At 43.8% G+C, this 18936-nt stretch overlaps 1 protein-coding gene across 1 annotated transcript in view; it reads left to right on the forward strand.

The window, feature by feature from the left end:
- Nucleotides 1-10394, forward strand: part of si:dkey-183c6.8 (protein O-GlcNAcase) — a 62310-nt gene extending 51916 nt beyond the window's left edge. The window contains exon 18 of the mRNA XM_029666402.2: nt 8176-10394. Within this exon, the coding sequence (XP_029522262.1) occupies nt 8176-8312 (137 nt within the window). The 3' untranslated portion in view covers nt 8313-10394. The remainder of the gene's footprint in view (nt 1-8175) is intronic.
- The last annotated feature ends 8542 nt before the right edge of the window (nt 10395-18936 follow it).

Genomic DNA, 18936 nt, shown 5'->3' on the forward strand with positions numbered 1-18936 from the left:
CGCCACCCGGGAGGCCCACCAATAGGAACTCTTGGATCCAAACAAAAGTCCACATGGAGTCAGCAGTTGGTGTACCTAGTCCATGCCTACAACTGCACCCAAAATTACTACTCGATTCTCACCTTAATACCAGATGTTCGGGAGGGAGTCTAGACTGCCCATTAATCTGTGCTTAGGAGTCACCCCAGATGGCAGCTCTGACCAAGACTACCTGAAGAACACCTCCAAATGAAGGGAACAGCTAAAGGAGGCCTATCAACTAGCCTCCACGGCAGCTTCAAGCAGGAACAAGATGAACAAAACAAGGTACGACAAGAGGGTGAGACATCAAGAGCTACAACCTGGTGGTTGTGTCCTTGTACAGAACTTGAGACTCCCAGGAAAGCACAAAATTGCCAACAGGTTGAAATCTGAACCTCGTGATAGTGTAGTGGCTACCTGGAATGCTCACATATCAAGTACATCCCAAGAGAGGAGGACCTATGGGAACGCTCCAACGAGACCACTTGCTTCCCATTAGCCTGCTGAGTGGTGAATATGACGGTGAGACCATAGAACATAAATAGAGGATGGAGATACGTCAACAGCATAAATCGCCCGTCTCAGTTTCTGCCCTGGCATTTGATGAAGATGAGGAGGCAGTTCTGGGCCTCGCTATAGGAGAGGATGAAGGTGAAGGAATAAATGAAGTTGAAGGAAGCTTGGAAGAGGAAATGGGATCCTCTGAAGCTCCAGTGTTGGATTTTCCCTGGAGCAATGCCAGTACGTACACAAGTCCTTCCCTCTCAGCACAAGTTGAACCGGAGTGCCCCTCTGAAGATGAAAGTGAAGTGACCTCTGGAGGATAATTAAATGGCCCTAGTGTGCAACAGTCTCTTGTGTCAAGCCCTAGTTTAGAGGAGTCACTAACCCCAAGCCCTAGCTCTGACGAGTCAGTAGTCCCTGGCCCCAGTTCAGAAATCTTGCAATCCCTTGGCCCCAGTTCAGATTAGTTTTTAGTCCCAGTTCCCTCAGAGAAGAGACAGACTAAACCGATGGTTAGACTCACTTATGACCAGCTAAGAATGCCTTAATACACTCAGCTATCATACACAGAGGAGTCTCTCTTGCTGCAAATTTCACCTCATTACAGAGTGTTTTCTTGCACCACACACATCTCATATTTCTGAGAGTTTTTTTGGTTTGAGGGTGTTTTTATATGCCTGTGCTTTACTGTTGCATAGTGTTAAGTGAGCTTATAGCTCAAGGTGTGTTGTAAACTGTGTTATGCGTTTTAATTCATTGTGATGCTTAATCTTATGTATAACTTCCCGGACATCAGGTTTTCCTAGTGAGGGATGAATGTAACACCCTGTAAATACTTGGTGTAGTTTATTATGTGTGGCAGTGCTCATGTCCGTGTTCTGGAACTGCCCGCGTCCCCGTACAGGACTGTCTGCATCCACGTGTAGTGTGGCTGCAAGGATATTGGCAGGGTACACGTAGGTTGGGTTGAGGTGATCTTGTGGAACAACGACAGAGTTCACTAAGAGTGTTGAGACACTGAAGTTTATTGTTCATTTAGCTTTTTGTTTAATAGTCAGGGGTAGTATGAGTGTATCCAGCTACTTTTCGCTCGCTATTCTTTTAATTTTGTGGTTCACTGGATTTGCTAGTCAAGCTTGTCTGTACAGCTAGCTAATGTTACCTACCACTACATCACCGGCTGCCAGCAGTCCTACAAGTTACAGCTCGGCACAAATGGACCTCTCCAATTGTTTCTTCCACCTGTTAAATTCCATGGAATGCTTGGCCCTCTCGTTGACGGATGCTAGCTAGTTCTCCTATCTTCACTGGATGGACTTTAACTTTGATATTTTAACCCCTCTGTGTCCTAGGACATGGATCACATTTAAAATATTATTATTATTATTTTTTTTTTTGAAAGGTCTCAAGTGTTTTAACTTTACTATCTGCCTACTTTTAGGTACAGTGACTTCAGAAAGTATTCATACTCCTTAACTTGCCCTGGTCTACTAACTGCTAGCCCATGCTAACTGCTTGCTTGCTAACCCGGCCTGCTAACTGCTAGCTTGCCCTGGTCTACTAGTTGCTAGCTTGTTTAGCTCCAGCCTACTAACTGTTAGCTTGTTAGCCTGCTAACTGTCTGAATCGCCATGACCCCAGCCAGCTCAACCACTCACTGGACCCATATGTTCACTTGGCTGCGCATGCCTCTCTCTAATATCAATATGCCTTGTCCATTACTGTCATGGTTAGTGATTACTGTCTTATTTCACTGTAGAGCCTCTAGCCCTGCTCAATATGCCTTAACCAACAATGTTGTTCCACCTCCAACATATGCGATGACATCACCTGGTTTAAACATCTCTAGAGACTATATCTCTCTCTTCATTATTCAATGCCTAGGTTTACCTCCAATGTACTCACCTTACCTTTGTCTGTACACTATGCCTTGAATCTATGCTATCGTGCCCAGAAACCTGCTCCTTTTACTCTCTGTTCTGAACGTGCTAGTCAGCCAGTTCGTATAGTCTTTAGCCGTACCCTTATCCTACTTCTCCTCTGTTCCTCTGGTGATGTGGAGGTTAATCCAGGTCCTGCAGTGCCTATCTCCACTCCCAGGTGCTCTCATTTGTTGACTTCTGTAAACGTAAAAGCCTTTTCATGCATGTTAACATTAGAAGCCTACTCCCTAAGTTTGTTTTACTCATTGGTTTAGCACACTCTGCCAACCCATATGTCTTAGCCGTGTCTGAATCCTGGCTTAGGAAAACCCCCAAAAACCCTGAAAACATTTTCCGCCAAGATAGAACTGCCAAAGGGGGCGGTGTTGCAATCTACTGCAAAGATAGCCTGCAGGGTTCTGTATTACTATCTAAATCTGTACCCAAACAATTTGAGCTTCTACTTCTAAAAATTCACCTTTCCAGAAACAAGTCTCTCACTGTTGCCGCTTGCTATAGACCTCCCTCTGCCCCCAGCTATGCCCTCGATACCATATGTGAACTGATTGCCCCCCATCTATCTTCTGAGCTCGTGCTACTAGGTGACCTAAACTGGGACATGCTAACACCCCGGCCATCCTACAAACTAAGCTTGATGCCCTCAATCTCACACAAATTATCAATGAACCTACCAGGTACAACCCCAAATCAGTAAACACGGGCACCCTCATAGATGTCATCCTAACTAATTCGCCCTCCAAATACACCTCTGCTGTTTTCAATCAAGATCTCAGCGATCACTGCCTCATTGCCTGCATCCGTAATGGGTCTGCGACCAAACGACCACCCCTCATCACTGTCAAACACTCCCTGAAACACTTCTGCGAGCAGACCTTTCTAATCGACGTGGCCGGGGTATCCTGGAATAACATTGACCTCATCTCGTCAGTAGATGATGCCTGGCTATTCTTTAAAAGTGCCTTCCTCACCATCTTAACCTGTTGGTGTTAGGGGGCAGTATTTTAATTTTTGGGGAAAAAAACGCTCCCGTTTTAAACGGGATATTTTGTCAGGAAAAGATGCTAGAATATGCATATAATTGACAGCTTTGCATAGAAAACACTAACGTTTCCAAAACTGTAAAGATATTGTCTGTGAGTATAACAGAACTGATGTTGCAGGCGAAAGCCTGAGAAAAATCCAATCCGGAAGTGTCCCAGGTTTTGAAAGCGCTGCGTTCCAATGACTCCCTATTCAGCTGTGAATGTACCATCAACGAGCTTACGCTTTCTACGTATTCCCCAAGGTGTCTACAGCAGTGTGACGTAGTTTTACGCATTTCTGTTGAAGAATAGCCGTAGGCAGCCACATCGCGTAAGTGGTCACATGGTGGCTCCGAGAGAGATTCTCACGTAAAATACAGAGGTAGCCATTACTCCAATCGGTCCGAGTGAAAAACAAATTTTCCCAACTGATATATTATCGAATAGATATTAGAAAAACACCTTGAGGATGGATTCTAAACTACGTTTGCCATGTTTCTGTCGATATTATGGAGCTAATTTGGAATATTTTTCGGCGTTGTGGTGACCGCAATTTCCGGGCGATTTCTCAGCCAAACGTGAAGAACAAACGGAGCTATTTTGCCTACAAAAATAATATTTTGGGAAAAATGAACTTTGGCTGTCTACCTGGGAGTCTCGTGAGTGAAAACATCCGAAGTTCATCAAAGGTAAACGATTTAATTTGATTGCTTTTCTGATTTCCGTGACAAGTTTGCCTGCTGCTACCAAGGCCTAATGCTATACTAGGCTATGCTAAACTTACACAAATGCTTGTCTAGCGTTGGCTGTAAAGCATATTTTGAAAATCTGAGATGACAGGGTGATTAACAAAAGGCTAAGTTGTGTTCCAATATATTTCACCTGTGATTTTCATGAATAGGAATATTTTCTAGGAAGATTTATGTCCGTTGCGTTATGCTAATTAGTGTCAGATGATAACGGTCCCGTTCACGGGATGGGGTGTCACTAGAGGTTATTAAATAAGCATGCCCCCCTCAAAAAATGTAGAACTAGGAATAGATATAGTCCTTGATTCACGCCAGACCTGTCTGCCCTTGACCAGCACAAAAACATGCTGTGGCGTTCTGCATTAGCATCGAGTAGCCCCCGTGATATGCAACTTTTCAGGGAAGTTAGGAACAAATATATACAGGCAATTAGAAAAGCTAAGGCAAGATTTTTAAAACAGAAATTTGCATCCTGTAGTACTAACTCAAAATAGTTCTGGGACACTGTAAAGTCCATGGAGAATAAGAGCACCTCCTCCCAGCTGCCCAATGCTCTGAGGCTAGGAAACACTGTCACCACCGATAAATCCACTATAATTGAGAATTTCAATAAGCATTTCTCTACGGCTGGCAATGCTTTCCACATGGCTACCCCTACCCCGGTCAACTGCCCGGCACCCTCCACAGCAACCCGCCAAAACCCCCACCATTTCTCCTTTACCCAAATCCAGATAGCTGATGTTCTGAAAGAGCTGCAAAATCTGGACCCCAACAAATCAGCCGGGCTAGACAATCAGGACCCTCTCTTTCTAAAATGATCTGTCGAAATTGTTGCAACCCCTATTACTAGCCTGTTCAACCGCTCTTTCGTATCGTCTGAGATTCCCAAAGATTGGAAAGCTGCCGCGGTCATCCCCCTCTTCAAAGGGGGTGACACTCTAGACCCAAACTGCTACAGACCTATATCTATCCTACACTGTCTTTCTAAGGTCTTCGAAAGCCAAGTTAACAAACAGATTACTGACCATTTCGAATCCCACCATACCTTCTCCGCTATGCAATCTGGTTTCAGAGCTGGTCATGGGTGCACATCAGCCACGCTCAAGGTTCTAAACGACATCATAACCACCATCGATAAGAGACATTACTGCGCAGCCGTATTCATCGACCTGGCCAAGGCTTTCGACAATCACAACATTCTTATTGGCAGACTCGACAGCCTTGGTTTCTCAAATGATTGCCTCGCCTGATTTACCAACTACTTCTCTGATAGAGTTCAGTGTGTCAAATCGGAGGGCCTGTTATCTGGACCTCTGAAAGTCTCTATGGGTGTGCCACAGGGTTCAATTCTCGGGCCGACTCTCTTTTCTGTATACATCAATGATGTTGCTCTTGGTGCTGGTGATTCTCTGATCCACCTCTACGCAGACGACACCATTCTGCATACTTCTGGCCCCTCCTTGGACACTGTGTTAACTAACCTCCAGACGAGCTTCAATCCCATACAACTCTCCTTCCGTGGCCTCCAACTGCTCTTAAACGCAAGTAAAACTAAATGCATGCTTTTCAATCGATCACTGCCCGCACCTGCTCGCCCGTCCAGCATCACTACTCTGGACGGCTCTGACTTAGAATACATGGACAACTACAAATATCTGGGTGTCTGGTTAGACTGTAAACTCTCCTTCCAGACTCACATTAAGCATCTCCAATCCAAAATTAAATCTAGAATTGGCTTCCTATATCGCAACAAAGCATCCTTCTCTCATGCTGCCAAACATACCCTCGTAAAACTGACCATCCTACCCATCCTCGACTTCGGTGATGTCATCTATAAAATAGCCTCCAACACTCTACTCAACAAACTGGATGCAGTCTATCACAGTGCCATCCGTTTTGTCACCAAAGCCCCATACACTACCCACCATTGCGACCTGTACGCTCTCGTTGGTTGGCCCTCGCTTCATACTCGTCGCCATATCCACTGGCTACAGGTTATCTACAAGTCTCTGCTAGGTAAAGCCCCGCCTTATCTCAGCTCACTGGTCACCATAGCAGCACCCACTCGTAGCACGCGCTCCAGCAGGTATATCTCACTGGTCACCCCCAAAGCCAATTCCTCATTTGGTCGTCTTTCCTTCCAGTTCTCTGCTGCCCGTGATTTGAACGAATTGCAAAAATCTCTGAAGCTGGAGACTCACATCTCCCTCACTAGCTTTAAGCACCAGCTGTCAGACCAGCTTACAGATCACTGCACCTGTACATAGCCTATCTGTAAACTGTCCATCTATCTACCTACCTCATCCCCATACTGGTATTTATTTATTTTGCTCCTTTGCACCCCAGTATCTCTACCTGCACATTCATCTTCTGCCAATCTACCATTCCAGTGTTTAATTGCTATATTGTAACTACTTCGCCACCATGGCCTATGTATTTCCTTAACTTACTTCATTTGCACTCACTGTATATAGACTTTTTGTTTTCTTTTGTTATACTGTATTATTGACTGTATGTTTTGTTTATTCCATGTGTAACTCTGTGTTGTTGTATGTGTCGAATTGTTACGCTTTATCTTGGCCAGGTCGCAGTTGCAAATGAGAACTTGTTCTCAACTAGCCTACCTGGTTAAATAAAGGTGAAATAAAAAATTAAAAAACTTATTCCACATTTTGGTTTGTTAAAACCTGAATTCCAAATGGATTAAATAGATTTTTAATCTGACCTACAGTACCAGTCAAACGTTTGGACACACCTACTCATTCAAGGGTTTTTCTTTATTTGTACTATTTTCTACATTGTAGAAATGTAGAATACTAGTGAAGACATATAACTATGAAATAACACATATGGAATCATATAGTAACCAAAAAAGTGTTTAACAAATAAAAATATAAGGGCTTAAAAATTGACCGACTGCAGCCACCCAAGTCATAGACTGTTTTCTCTGTTACTGCATGGTAAGTGTTACCGATGCACCAAGTCAGGAACCAACAGGACCCTCAATAGCTTCTACCCCCAAGCCATAAGTCTGATAAATATTTAGTTAAATAGTTAACCAAATAGCTACCCGGACTATCTGCATTGACCCCAGTCCTACCTACCTACAAGTTATGGAAATATGCTCTTTTTTAGTATTTCTCCAGTAGGTTTCCTCAAGTAGAAAGCCTTCACTTCTATGTCAAAGATAATAAATCAAAAATACTATAGTAAATACTACAGTATACTACAATCTGCAAAAACACTACATTAATTACTATAGTGTATATACTACAGTTTTATTTTACTACTATATTTATACTATAGTTCACTGTAGTATGTAGAAACCTTCATAGAAGGTTCTAGGAAGAAACGTAAGATGATAAAATGGTTCCTTGTAGAATCGTTTTATAGAGGGTTCTTGGAAGAACTCTTCAAAAGGTTCTACCGAGCACCAAAAAAGGTTCCCCTCTATGGGGACAAACCGAAAAAACCTAGAGTGTAGGGCCTAGTGGTTAGACCGTTGGACAGTTAACCGCAAGATTGCTGCTTTGAATCCCAGAGCCGACTAGGTGAAAAATATATCGATCTGCCCTTGAGCAAGGCACATAACCCTAATTGCTCCAGGGTCGGCGTCAATAATGGCTGATTCCTGGCAGATTTCCATTTCAGATTTCCATTTCACACCACAGACTTGTACAGGTTACACACTTGTACATGTGTGAAACAGGACAAATGTAATATGGTGCCATTTGGGAGGTAACCTTTGTCTTTCTGGTTGTTCTAGTTCAGGGGTGTCAAACTCATTCCACGGATGGCTGAGATTTTTTGTTTTGTTTTTTCCTTCATGGAATGAGTTTGACACATGTTCTACTTTCTCTTCTCTGCTCGCTCTCATATTTCTATCAACGATCATCTTATTCACTCTTTGTCTCTCTCTGTGTGTGTGTGTTACAGGTTCTCATGGTGTGTTCTGTGAGATGCAGCCTACAGATCGCATGAGGCTGGACTTCCTGACTAAACTAGGCTTCCTGGAGATCATCAGAGGAGAGGCACGACACAGAGAGGGAGTGGTACTGGGCAGACTGCTCTGAACACACACACACTCACAGAAATGTACACACAAGAGGTGTAATGGTTTACCAAACCCACGGTTCGGTATACACATGATTACTCATCAAAACTACATTTAAAATAAAGTGCAATATGCGTGTGAAATCAATGTGTAAAATTGGCTCAGACATTGTATAGGTCTATGCTAATAATGTTTTTCTTACAAAGAGAAAAAGATGTTCACTTGTGTGACTCTCATAAAGAGAGCATGTCTGTAGCACAGTACTTCTCATCTCCCACTCCGAGGTAATGTGATGGGCTGTCACTGTTAAGTAGCTCTGTATACCTGGAGGTCCATTCATCTGTGGTAAGCATAACAGAGTGTGAATTGGCAAATGAATTTGTCGACCTCACCACCCGCCATTGTACAGAACTAGTTCCCGGCTGCGCCTCACAAAATGACAGTTTTTAAGTGCACCAATTAAGATCACAATTTTGATTACAGCGTTGCGCATAGGCTGTCGTTGTTTTAAGGGAATAGCCAGAAATTGTTTTTTTTTTCAGTACAGAATTACTCGAGGCATACATCGCAGCATAGGCATAGCATATATATTTCAATAAATGTATTCATTAAAGTTCACAGTACGACCCGAGGTCCCTGTACTGCCACCGTTACACCCCAATACACACCCATACATGCACGCGCTCACCCATTCATTTGCATGCATATGCACGCACACACACACAGCACATGCTCAAAAACACACATACTCATATAAACACTGTGGAGTACAAAATGAACAATATAACTACTGTAAGCTTAATCACACACAGGTGATACAGGGTAATTGATTACACAGTGCTGTCTTTAAACACATGAAAAGACAGAGGGCAAACATTCACACGAACACACACAAACACATATGCGAACACAGATATGAACACACACAAGGCTGAGGGTTATATGGATGATGAAGCCAGGCACAAAACCAATATGTGCATCAGATGGCACACAGACACAAACACACACACTGATAAATCCTACTCAGCGTAGGACATATAGCATCATTCATCACGTCCTTTTATTTCTATCTTCTAGAAGCACAAGAACTCGTTTTATACCTGAGACATGTCTTCACTAGAAACCAGGAATGTCCTTTTCTATTGAGGAGACTTGGGCTGGGATTCAATCCGATCCTGCTTGTAGACAATGCAGCTTTTAAAGGCAATATCCCCACGTTTGCGGAGATCGCATTCAAGGGATTAGCACGGACCCTGGAACTGACCATATATGTAGCTTTATTACTTTCTTGTGTGTTTTTGTTCTACTTTACTTTTTTTTATAGTACTACTAACTTGAGGAAAAAGCTGCAACATGGAAATTACTTTTAAACAACAACCACGCTGCAACAAGTTTCGGATTGAATCCGGCCTTGGTTGAGAAGACTGTCATCGGTCTATGTCTTTTACCTTTATTCAATTTAATGAGAATAATACACTATTTATAGAGTTAGGTCACAGATGGAAGGGATTTAGTTATCAAAATCTTTGGCTAGGTGAGTGCTTGAGAACACTACAAACATGTCAGGTTTTTTCTCTCGATCACTTCCTAACCATTCGTCTCCTATCTGTGTGACTACTTTTCTAGAACAGCAGTGCTTACTATTCATTGTCCTTGTATCACTGTCTCTGTCCCAAATGACACCCTATTCCATATATTAGTGCACTATGGTCAAAAGTAGGGAATAGGGGGCCATTGGGACGGAGCCTTTGTCTTTGCTTCAGTGAACAATGGTTGTTTTGTAATGAGGTCTGTTAGATGTGTATAGCCAATGTTCATTCCATTTAAAGGCAATGGTCCCAGAGATCACATTCACGGTAAAAGCTGCAGAGGTTGGTTCAATGACAAATTACCTTTAAATGTCAAACGTGCTACAACGCAGTTTCGGACTGAATCCCGACCTGACTGTTAATTCAGGGTGTGTGAGGGTTAAACTATCATGTTACTGTGTAGAAAGAAGTCTGTGTTTACAAATTACTGCAGTAATACAAATGTTTTAAAATGTAACATTTTATAAAAATGTTTTTTTTGTGTTGACACTATTAAAATATTTTTCCCTCTCCTTGTGCCTTTCAGTGTCTTGTGCCTTTTTGTCTTCCATCATGTCATGAAGTTATATCTCTTTAAGAAATTTATTTTTTTGTCATTTTTTTTCACATCTACAGTTCCTTCACAAATTCTTCATACCCCTTATTGCACATTTTCGGCAAGGACTCCCAAGCATACGCATAACACGATGCAGCCACCTCCATGCTTGAAAATATGAAGTGGTATTCAGTGACATGTAGTGTGGAATTTTCCCCAAACATAACGCTTTGTATTCAGGACAAAATGTGTATTTCTTTGCCACATTTTTAGCAGTATTACGTAAGTGACTTGTTGCAAACAGGATGCATGTTTTGGAATATTTTTCATTCAGTGCAGGCTTTCTTTTCACTCTGTCATTTAGGTTAGTATTGTGTAGTAACTACAATGTTGTTGATCCATCCTCAGTTTGATCATATCACAACCATTAAACTGTAACTGTTTTAAAATCACCATAGACCTCATTGTGAAATCTCTGAGTAGTTTCTTTCCTCTCTGTCAACTGAGTTAAGAAAGACGCCTGTATCTTTGTAGTGACTGAGTGTATTTACACACCTTCCAAAGACCAATAACTTCCCTATTCTGCTTTTTAAAATCTACCAATTTGTGCCCTTCTTTGTGAGGCATTGAAAACCTCCCTGGGGGGCTGGGGCAGTCGCTTGGCCAGGAGCTAGGGCTGGCTCCAAGGCTGGGTCCAGGGGAGAGAGTTTCTGTGGAGGTATCAGCATGGCTGTCTGAGGAGGAGGTAGGAGTGGACATGGTGGAACTGGAAGAACATCTGGTGTAGCCCAGAGGGGCTGTGGGGACTCAGCAGAGAGCTGGAAGAAGAAGAAGAAGAAGAAGAAATGATCAAGAAGTCATTATTTACATTATATCTGTCGGTCTGTGTGGCTATAACTGTCTGTCTGGCTGGCTGGCTGATTGATGCAGTCGGTCTGTGTCTGTCTTCTAAAGCTACGAAGTGATATAAATTCTGTGTTGGCTGTGTGGGGAAAAAATTGAAGAATTAGTCTGGTAGATGATTGTATCTGGTAGATTTAAATATAACTTAATGCTTTATATTGTGTGATTTAAGTCATCCCTTCCACCACTTGTGTATCACCCACATGTAGAGGAGCAGGAGAGCCAGGGAGAATGAGCGAGTCAAAACAACCAGCCTGAAGACACGAGGCATGGGGAGGAATATCCTAATACAGCTTAAAGGGATGGAGGGGAGGGGACAGGAAAACATAATAATAGATGCCATTTAGCAGATGCTTTTATCCATAGTGCCTTTCAGTCATACGTGCATACTTTTTACATATGGGTGGTCCTGGGAATCAAACTCACCATCTTGGTAATGTAAGCACCATGCTCTACCAACTGAATTAGAGGACTTCACTTAGCTACAGAGGAGGGAGACAGGTATGGATTGAGGTAGTGTATTTGGGAGAGATACGGGTTCAATTCCATCACAATTTCTCTTTGTTCCTGAATTGAATTTGAATTGACCCTAACCTAGGGTGAGTCCAGTGAGATATCATACATTTACATTTTGATATTAAGGGAGTGGGTGTTTAGATGACAGTAAACAATAGTAGCCTCCCAGTGAGCACTGTTTCAGTATGATATGTTAGATAAAGGAATAAAGACAGACACCAATGTCAGGTTCAATAGCCTTGTTTGTGCATTGTACAAATCCCTACAACTGGAGTCCCGGGGAACAGTCCGGCTAGTCGATTACCTATCAACTAGACTCCGTAACATCATCCTTTTCAATAGAAAGTGCAAACATAAAGGCATAACATTAAGTTCTTAACAGTCAGGTCATAACAATAGAAAAAGCATTACAATTTCTTTTTTACTTCAGTTGTCATCTTCCTTTTTTAATTTAATTTAATTATTTATGAAAAAAATATAGATTTTAATTAACCGAGGGCAAGTTAACAGTCCCTTGCTTACAGAGTAAGCCTGTCCGGTGGCTTGCACAGCCGACCCACCCGTGAGTAAGTATTGGCTCTGACAGGGGTAGGATTAGGGGCACGAGCTGGAGAGCTTGGTGGGGTAGAAGCCTCACCTTCAGTTGGCCCATGTCTCAATTCTGCGCCCCTTACCCTTAGGCCTGGACTGTGATCCAGCTCATCTAGGTGAGTGTATGGCGTGTTCTGGTTTGTCTGCTCTGCTACGGAGCCACCAACATCCACCAGGTAAGAACGTGGTGCAACTCTCTGCAGGCATGTGCCCAGCCTCCAAAGTCCTGTGTTGTCTCCCGGCAGCGGTTTCATCCTTATCGTTTCACCCACCTCCAGCTCTGGTAGGTCTCGAGCAGTCCGGTCGTAGAAGCACTTAGCGAGCTGCTTTCTGTGATGCAGTTTGTCCGTGACGCCAACCATGACGCAGGGCTCAAGTAGCTTGTTAGCTACGGGGATGGTAGTCTTCAGACGTCTGGACAGAAGGCGTTGTGCTGGGCTGCTGTCCATGTTTTCGGTGGGTGTGTTCCTCCACTGTAAGATCGCTTTCCATGGGTCGTTGCTGTCGCGCAAGGCCCTGCTCAACAGGTTTTTTGCAATCTTGACAGCTGATTCTGCCTTGCCATTTGCTTTTGGGTGTCTTGAAGAGGAAGTCACGTGGTCAAACTCCCATTCTGAGGCGAAACGCTTGAACTGTGCAGTGAATTGTGGGCCATTGTCCGTGATTACCTTGTCAGGCTGACCTTGCCTTGCAAACTGCGCCTTGCAGCGCTTTATGACCGTCTCTGCAGACAAGTCAGGGAGCAGTTCAATTTCCCAAAAGTCAGAGTAGTGATCAACGATGAGAAGATAGTCCTTTTGTCTGTGGCTGAATAAGTCCATGCTGACGATTTAACAGGCCCTTGTGGGCAGTTCGTGTGACATCATGGTTTCCTTTTGCTGTTCATGAGCGTACTCGTTGCATGTGGTACAGTTGCTGACAAAGTCTTTAATTTCTACTTGCATGTTTGGCCAGTATAATGTTTCACGAGCCTGGCGGTAGCATGCATCACCTCCAACGTGACTGGAGTGTATGCGGGTAAGCATCTCTGGACGTAGTGATTTGGGAATAATGACCTTCTGACCTCTGAACAAGACGCCATTTTGTACGCTGATCTCATCTCGAAAGGTCCAGTATTCTCTCACTGTGAAAGGTGTCTCCTCTTTCAGGTATGGCCAACCTGCGAGAGCCATGGACTGCAGTGACTGTAGGTGTTCGTCCTTGTCAGTGTGTTGCCTTATCTGGGCTAGGCGGTGATCTGTGACGTTTAAGTAGTCTGCCTGATTGATCTGTTGAACATCTTGTTGTTCCTGCTGTAGCGAACAGATGGCCTGCCGCTGATAGACAGTGCCTCTGCCTGTACATTGTGTTGTTGCCCTGATCAGTGTGTCGCTGATGTACATCTCTGGTCCTGGCTTGTAAATGACCTTCAGGCTGTAGTTTTGCAGAGTCAGGAGTATGCTTTGAAGCCTCTTGGGCGCGTTGAGGAGAGGTTTACTGAATATGGCAATGAGTGGTTTGTGGTCAGTTTCAGCGATGACCAGGTCTTGCCCATATAAGTAGTGATGGAATCGCTGGCAGGAGAAGACGATGCTGAGGCACTCTTTCTCAATTTGTGCATAGTTTTGTTCGGTGGGGGTGAGCGCTCTCGAGGCAAACGCAACGGGCTGGCCTTCCTGCATAAGGCAGCATCCAAGTCCCCTTTGGCTGGAGTCGCTCTGGATTGTGACAGGCTTCATGACGTCGTAGTAGCGCAACACTGGCATGGATGAAGCCAGAGATTTCATCTCCTGCACTGCGGCCTCGTGCTTGGGTAGCCAGTGCCATGGTGTGTCTTTGTCCAGCAACCGGCGCAGAGGTTCACAGACTGCTGATAGGTGTGGCATGAACTTTGCAAGATAGTTTGCAAAGCCGATGAGACGCTGTACTCCTTTGGCATCAGACGGGTTTGGCATGTCGAGGATCGCTCTGACCTTGTCTGGGTCCGGCTTCAGGCCTTTTGCCGAGAGAATGTGGCCATGGAAGTGGACGTCTTTCACCTTGAACTGCAGCTTCTTCAGGCCAAGGCGAAGCTTAACTGATCGGCAGCGCTCCATCAGTGCCAGGAGCTTCACATCGTGGTCACGTTCTGCTTCTTCGTCTGTATCACCACAGCCTACGATCAGGACATCATCGGCGATGGGTTCAATGCCCTTGAGCCCAGCAAGTAACTCGTGCTGCTTACGTTGGTATATCTCAGGCGCCACTGAGACACCAAACGGGAGCTTGAGCCAGCGTTTCCGACCCCAGGGGGTCCAGAAGGTAGTCATATGAGGCTGCTTTCTTCATCCAGCTTGCATTGAAGGAATGCATCTCGGGCATCCACCAAGGTGAAAATCCTGGCCTTGGGAAGCTTATAGAGGACATCCTCTAGTGTCGGCATGATGTAGTGGGATCGTTTCAGTGCTTGGTTCAGATGCTTTGGGTCGATGCAGACCCTCAGCTTCTCTGGTTTTTTCACTATGACCATATTGCTGATCCAGTCAGTTGGTTCAGTCACAGATGTCATGTGGCCATCGGCCTCATACTTGTCCAGCTGGGCCTTCACAGCCACTTTCATTGCAATGGGCACATTGCGAGGAGCACACTGGACTGGAGTGATGCTCTCATCCACTTCAAAGTGTACCTCCCCAGGCACAGATTCAACGGGCATGTTGAATACATCGTCATATCTGCTGAGAAGTTGTTCTTTGGACAGGGGTCCATGCTGGACATGATCCACAATGTGCAGGTCATTTGGTACAGTGAATTGCATCAGTCCCAGGCGTTCGCATGTAGAGCCTGAGAGGAGAGGATGTTTTTACAATCTGAAACTCCAGCTTGTGTTTGCGTCCCCGAATAACACATTCGGTCTCAAAGGTGCCCATAGAGCTCATTAGCTCTCCTGAGTACAGCTTTAGTCTAGTATCGCTGGGCAATAGATGTGTGTCAGGTGCCAGATTGATTTTGTCTTTGTAACTCATTACATTGAATGTAGCACCAGAATCCAGTTGACATTGTTGTTGCTTGTTGTGTAATCGTAGTGTCACAAACCATTTCTTCCCTCTTGAGTGTACAGCCCCAATGGATTCATGCATGTAAATGTCACTTTCACTGTTCAGCTCTGAACATTGAGTGACATCATCAACACAGTGAATCTTGCCCTCACTCACCCTTCTTTTGCTTTTGAGATACACTTTTGCAAAATGATTATTAGTTTCCGTGCATGGTTTTCCGTAGGCAGGGCAGTGCTCTTTGCCACGTGTGTGTGTATTCCCACAGTATTTACATGCTACGGGGCTCTCTGTGTTCACCGTTCGTGGTGAATTGCTCTGCCTCGATTGGTTTAGTCTGAATGTCTGCCTAGCAACAGCGTGAACAGTATCAATGTCGGAGCGTGGGGTTTCGATTTCCATTGCTCTCATTCTCATGCCAGTGACTTCAGCAGTGCGGCACATTTCGATGGCAGTTACTAATGTTAAGTCTCTCTCTCTCAGTAGACGCCGGCGTGTATCCTCATTTGCAATTCCCAGCACTATTTTGTCACGAATCAATTCATCTTTCAATCCCCCGTATTCACAAGTGGCGGATTTCTCTCTCAAACGGGTTACAAAGTTGTGTACTGACTCCTGTTTGCAGCTTCCGAAAATGAACCGCTCATAAATTACATTTCTGGCGGGTTTGAAGTAATTCTCCAATGCATCCAATATAGCCTTTGCATCACACTGTTGTCGTGCTGTGAGGGTGAGATTGTGCCGGTAGATATGCCTGCATTCGCTGCCCATTAAACTCCTCAGAGTTGCAGCTTGTACCTCGTTGGGTTTCTCATGTAGACCGGTCGCCAGCGCATGGTCCTCAAATTCATCCCTGAAGTTGTCCCAATTAGTATTCCAGTCCCCTGTGAGAACCATGGGATTTGGTGGCGGAATGTTCGCTGCCATAGCAATGGAATATGAGATTTCTTTGCCTTCAGTCATTGACGTAGGTAGTGATGCTAGCTAGCCAGCTAACAACGAGTTGATCAGTGTTGTGAGTAGGAAACGGTGTGTGTTCGCATATGGAACTCAACTGTGCCTATACTGTATTTAGCTAAAAAATAACGTGTGTTTTCCGAGCCACTTCTGATACCATGTTTCAGTATGATATGTTAGATAAAGGAATAAAGACAGACACCAATGTCAGGTTCAATAGCCTTGTTTGTGCATTGTACAAATCCCTACAACTGATGTCCCGGGGAACAGTCCGGCTAGTCGATTACCTATCAACTAGACTCCGTAACAAGCACCTTCCAAAGTCTGGCATGAACCGAATCTGCACCATACATAGACGTCAATAATTGGTTCTGATTTGGTCGGATCTGCATCAATCACAGTTGTCTGGTGTGTGTCTAACTTCCTGATAAATTTGAAACATTTTGTTGATACCAGTTTCAATCTGTCAGCGCCACTGACTGACTTGCTGGGGCTTAGCTAGCATATTTTTGTACAATTCATGTGAGGTAGCTAGCTAACTCATGCCTTGCCTAAACACGGTTCAGTAGCATGTTAGCTAGCACAAGAACTAAGGTTTGTAGGTAGCTAGCAAATATATAAGTTAATTTGACATCAAAGAAAAACTTCACTTTTGGTGTTGGAAGAGGCTGTTTTGGGAGGATGCATCAACACCCTGGAAATATGTTTGGTGCACTTACTCATAACACTATTTGAGTGATAAGGTAAGTAAAATGCATGTATTCTCAAATGTTGCGATCTCATACATTCATTATTTTAAATAATTAGCTAGATATTTTCCTTGCCCTTTAACTAGCAGCTAGCTCATATTGATCATGTGTTCCTTCTCTTTCTAGAAGCAATTGGTTACAAGGGAAAATACAGTTTGAGTCCTTCAATCAAACTGAGGACAGAGAAATGTGTGCCCCAGACAGGTTCTTGCGTGCATGGCTTCGAGATGTAAATTACACACACAAAAATTAATTAATTGCCATTAATGTTTTAATGCTTTTCAACCTGTCCCCAAATTAATGTAATTGGTTCAGATTTTGTTTTGATATTTTAACCTGCGTGTCATGATCGCATCTGGTGTGGGGGGACAAAATGCATATATGCACAATGGCGCATGCACGCAGCCGATTTGGGATCCGTGTTAAGGGTGTTTTGGCTGACTGAAAACATTAAGTACTAATTATGAATGTGATGGTCATTCAGGTTAAGTAGATAGTCCTATCATAATTAGGTAGGTAGCTAATGTTAGATAGCTAATGACCGTTAGCTGACTAACTGTTTTCTGAGGTATTATCTCTGGCTGTGGTAATGTTAGCTAGGTTACTGAAGTGTTGTTGCGGAATATAACTAAATGTACGGTTTTAGCTAGTTGGCTAACTGTCAGTATCTATAACGGTAACTACCTTAGCTAAGTCTGACACTTCTTCTGGACTGTCTCTGACACGGTTTCACTTGTTAGCCTGCTAGCTAAGTTACCTTAGTTTATATTTATTCTCCATCTGGGTTAATTTAACCAAGCAATTATGCAGGCTTATCTCATGCTTGAATGGTGATTGATTGAGTTAGCTTGCGTTACTGTACTGGTTTTCAAAGGTTTCTGGCAGGCAGTGGCAGCTTTAGTCGGACTTGTGAAGTTTGCGAAGGATGGATGCTAATTCTGTTAGCTAGCTAACGTTAGAGTTGACCTTAAACTTCCCCACAGCCTTTTAGAACCATGCAGCCACTTTGGTGCTAAATACATTACATGCACAGCTACCATAGTCTGGCCTTAATTTTACCATACTTTCTTTATTGGTCATTTTCACAGATTCTGTTAAAGTGACCAACCTGACACATATCACATGATGGGAGCAGCTCATGGGCATTTAGGGGTAAAGGGCCTTGCTCAAGGGCACAACAACAGTAGGTGGTACTCATTTTTCTCTTTTTTCACTCCCTTGTATTTGTTCAACCATTTGACAAGGCTTAGAAATGTGGGTGACACTATCCCTTTAAAATATTCCTTCTAAGCTTCGTGGTTAAGATTGTTGTGTCAGTAACTGATACACAAATTGACCAAAAGTATGTGTACACCTGCTAGTCGAACATCTCATTCTAAAATCACGGGCATTAATATGGAGTCCCCCCCCCTTTTGCTGCTATAACAGCCTCCATTCTTCTGGGAAGGCTTTACATTGCTGTTGGGACTTGCTTCCATTCAGCCACAAAAGCATTAGTGAGGTCGGGCACTGATGCAGGGTTTTTAGGCCTGGCTCGCAGTCGGCATTCATATTCATCGCAAAGTTGTATGATGGGGTTGAGGTCAGGGCTCTGTGCAGGCCAGGCAAGTTCTTCCACACTGATCTCTACAAACTATTTCTGAAGAGACCTTTTCTGTATGGACCTTGCGGTGCATGGGACATTGTCATGCTGAAACAGGTAAGGGCTTTCCACAAAGTTGAAAGCAAAACATCCTCTAGAAGGTCAATTTATGCTGTAGAGTTAAGACTTCCATTCACTGGAACTAAGGTG

This window comes from Oncorhynchus nerka, linkage group LG8, assembly GCF_034236695.1.
Source record: "Oncorhynchus nerka isolate Pitt River linkage group LG8, Oner_Uvic_2.0, whole genome shotgun sequence".
Lineage (NCBI taxonomy): Eukaryota > Metazoa > Chordata > Actinopteri > Salmoniformes > Salmonidae > Oncorhynchus > Oncorhynchus nerka.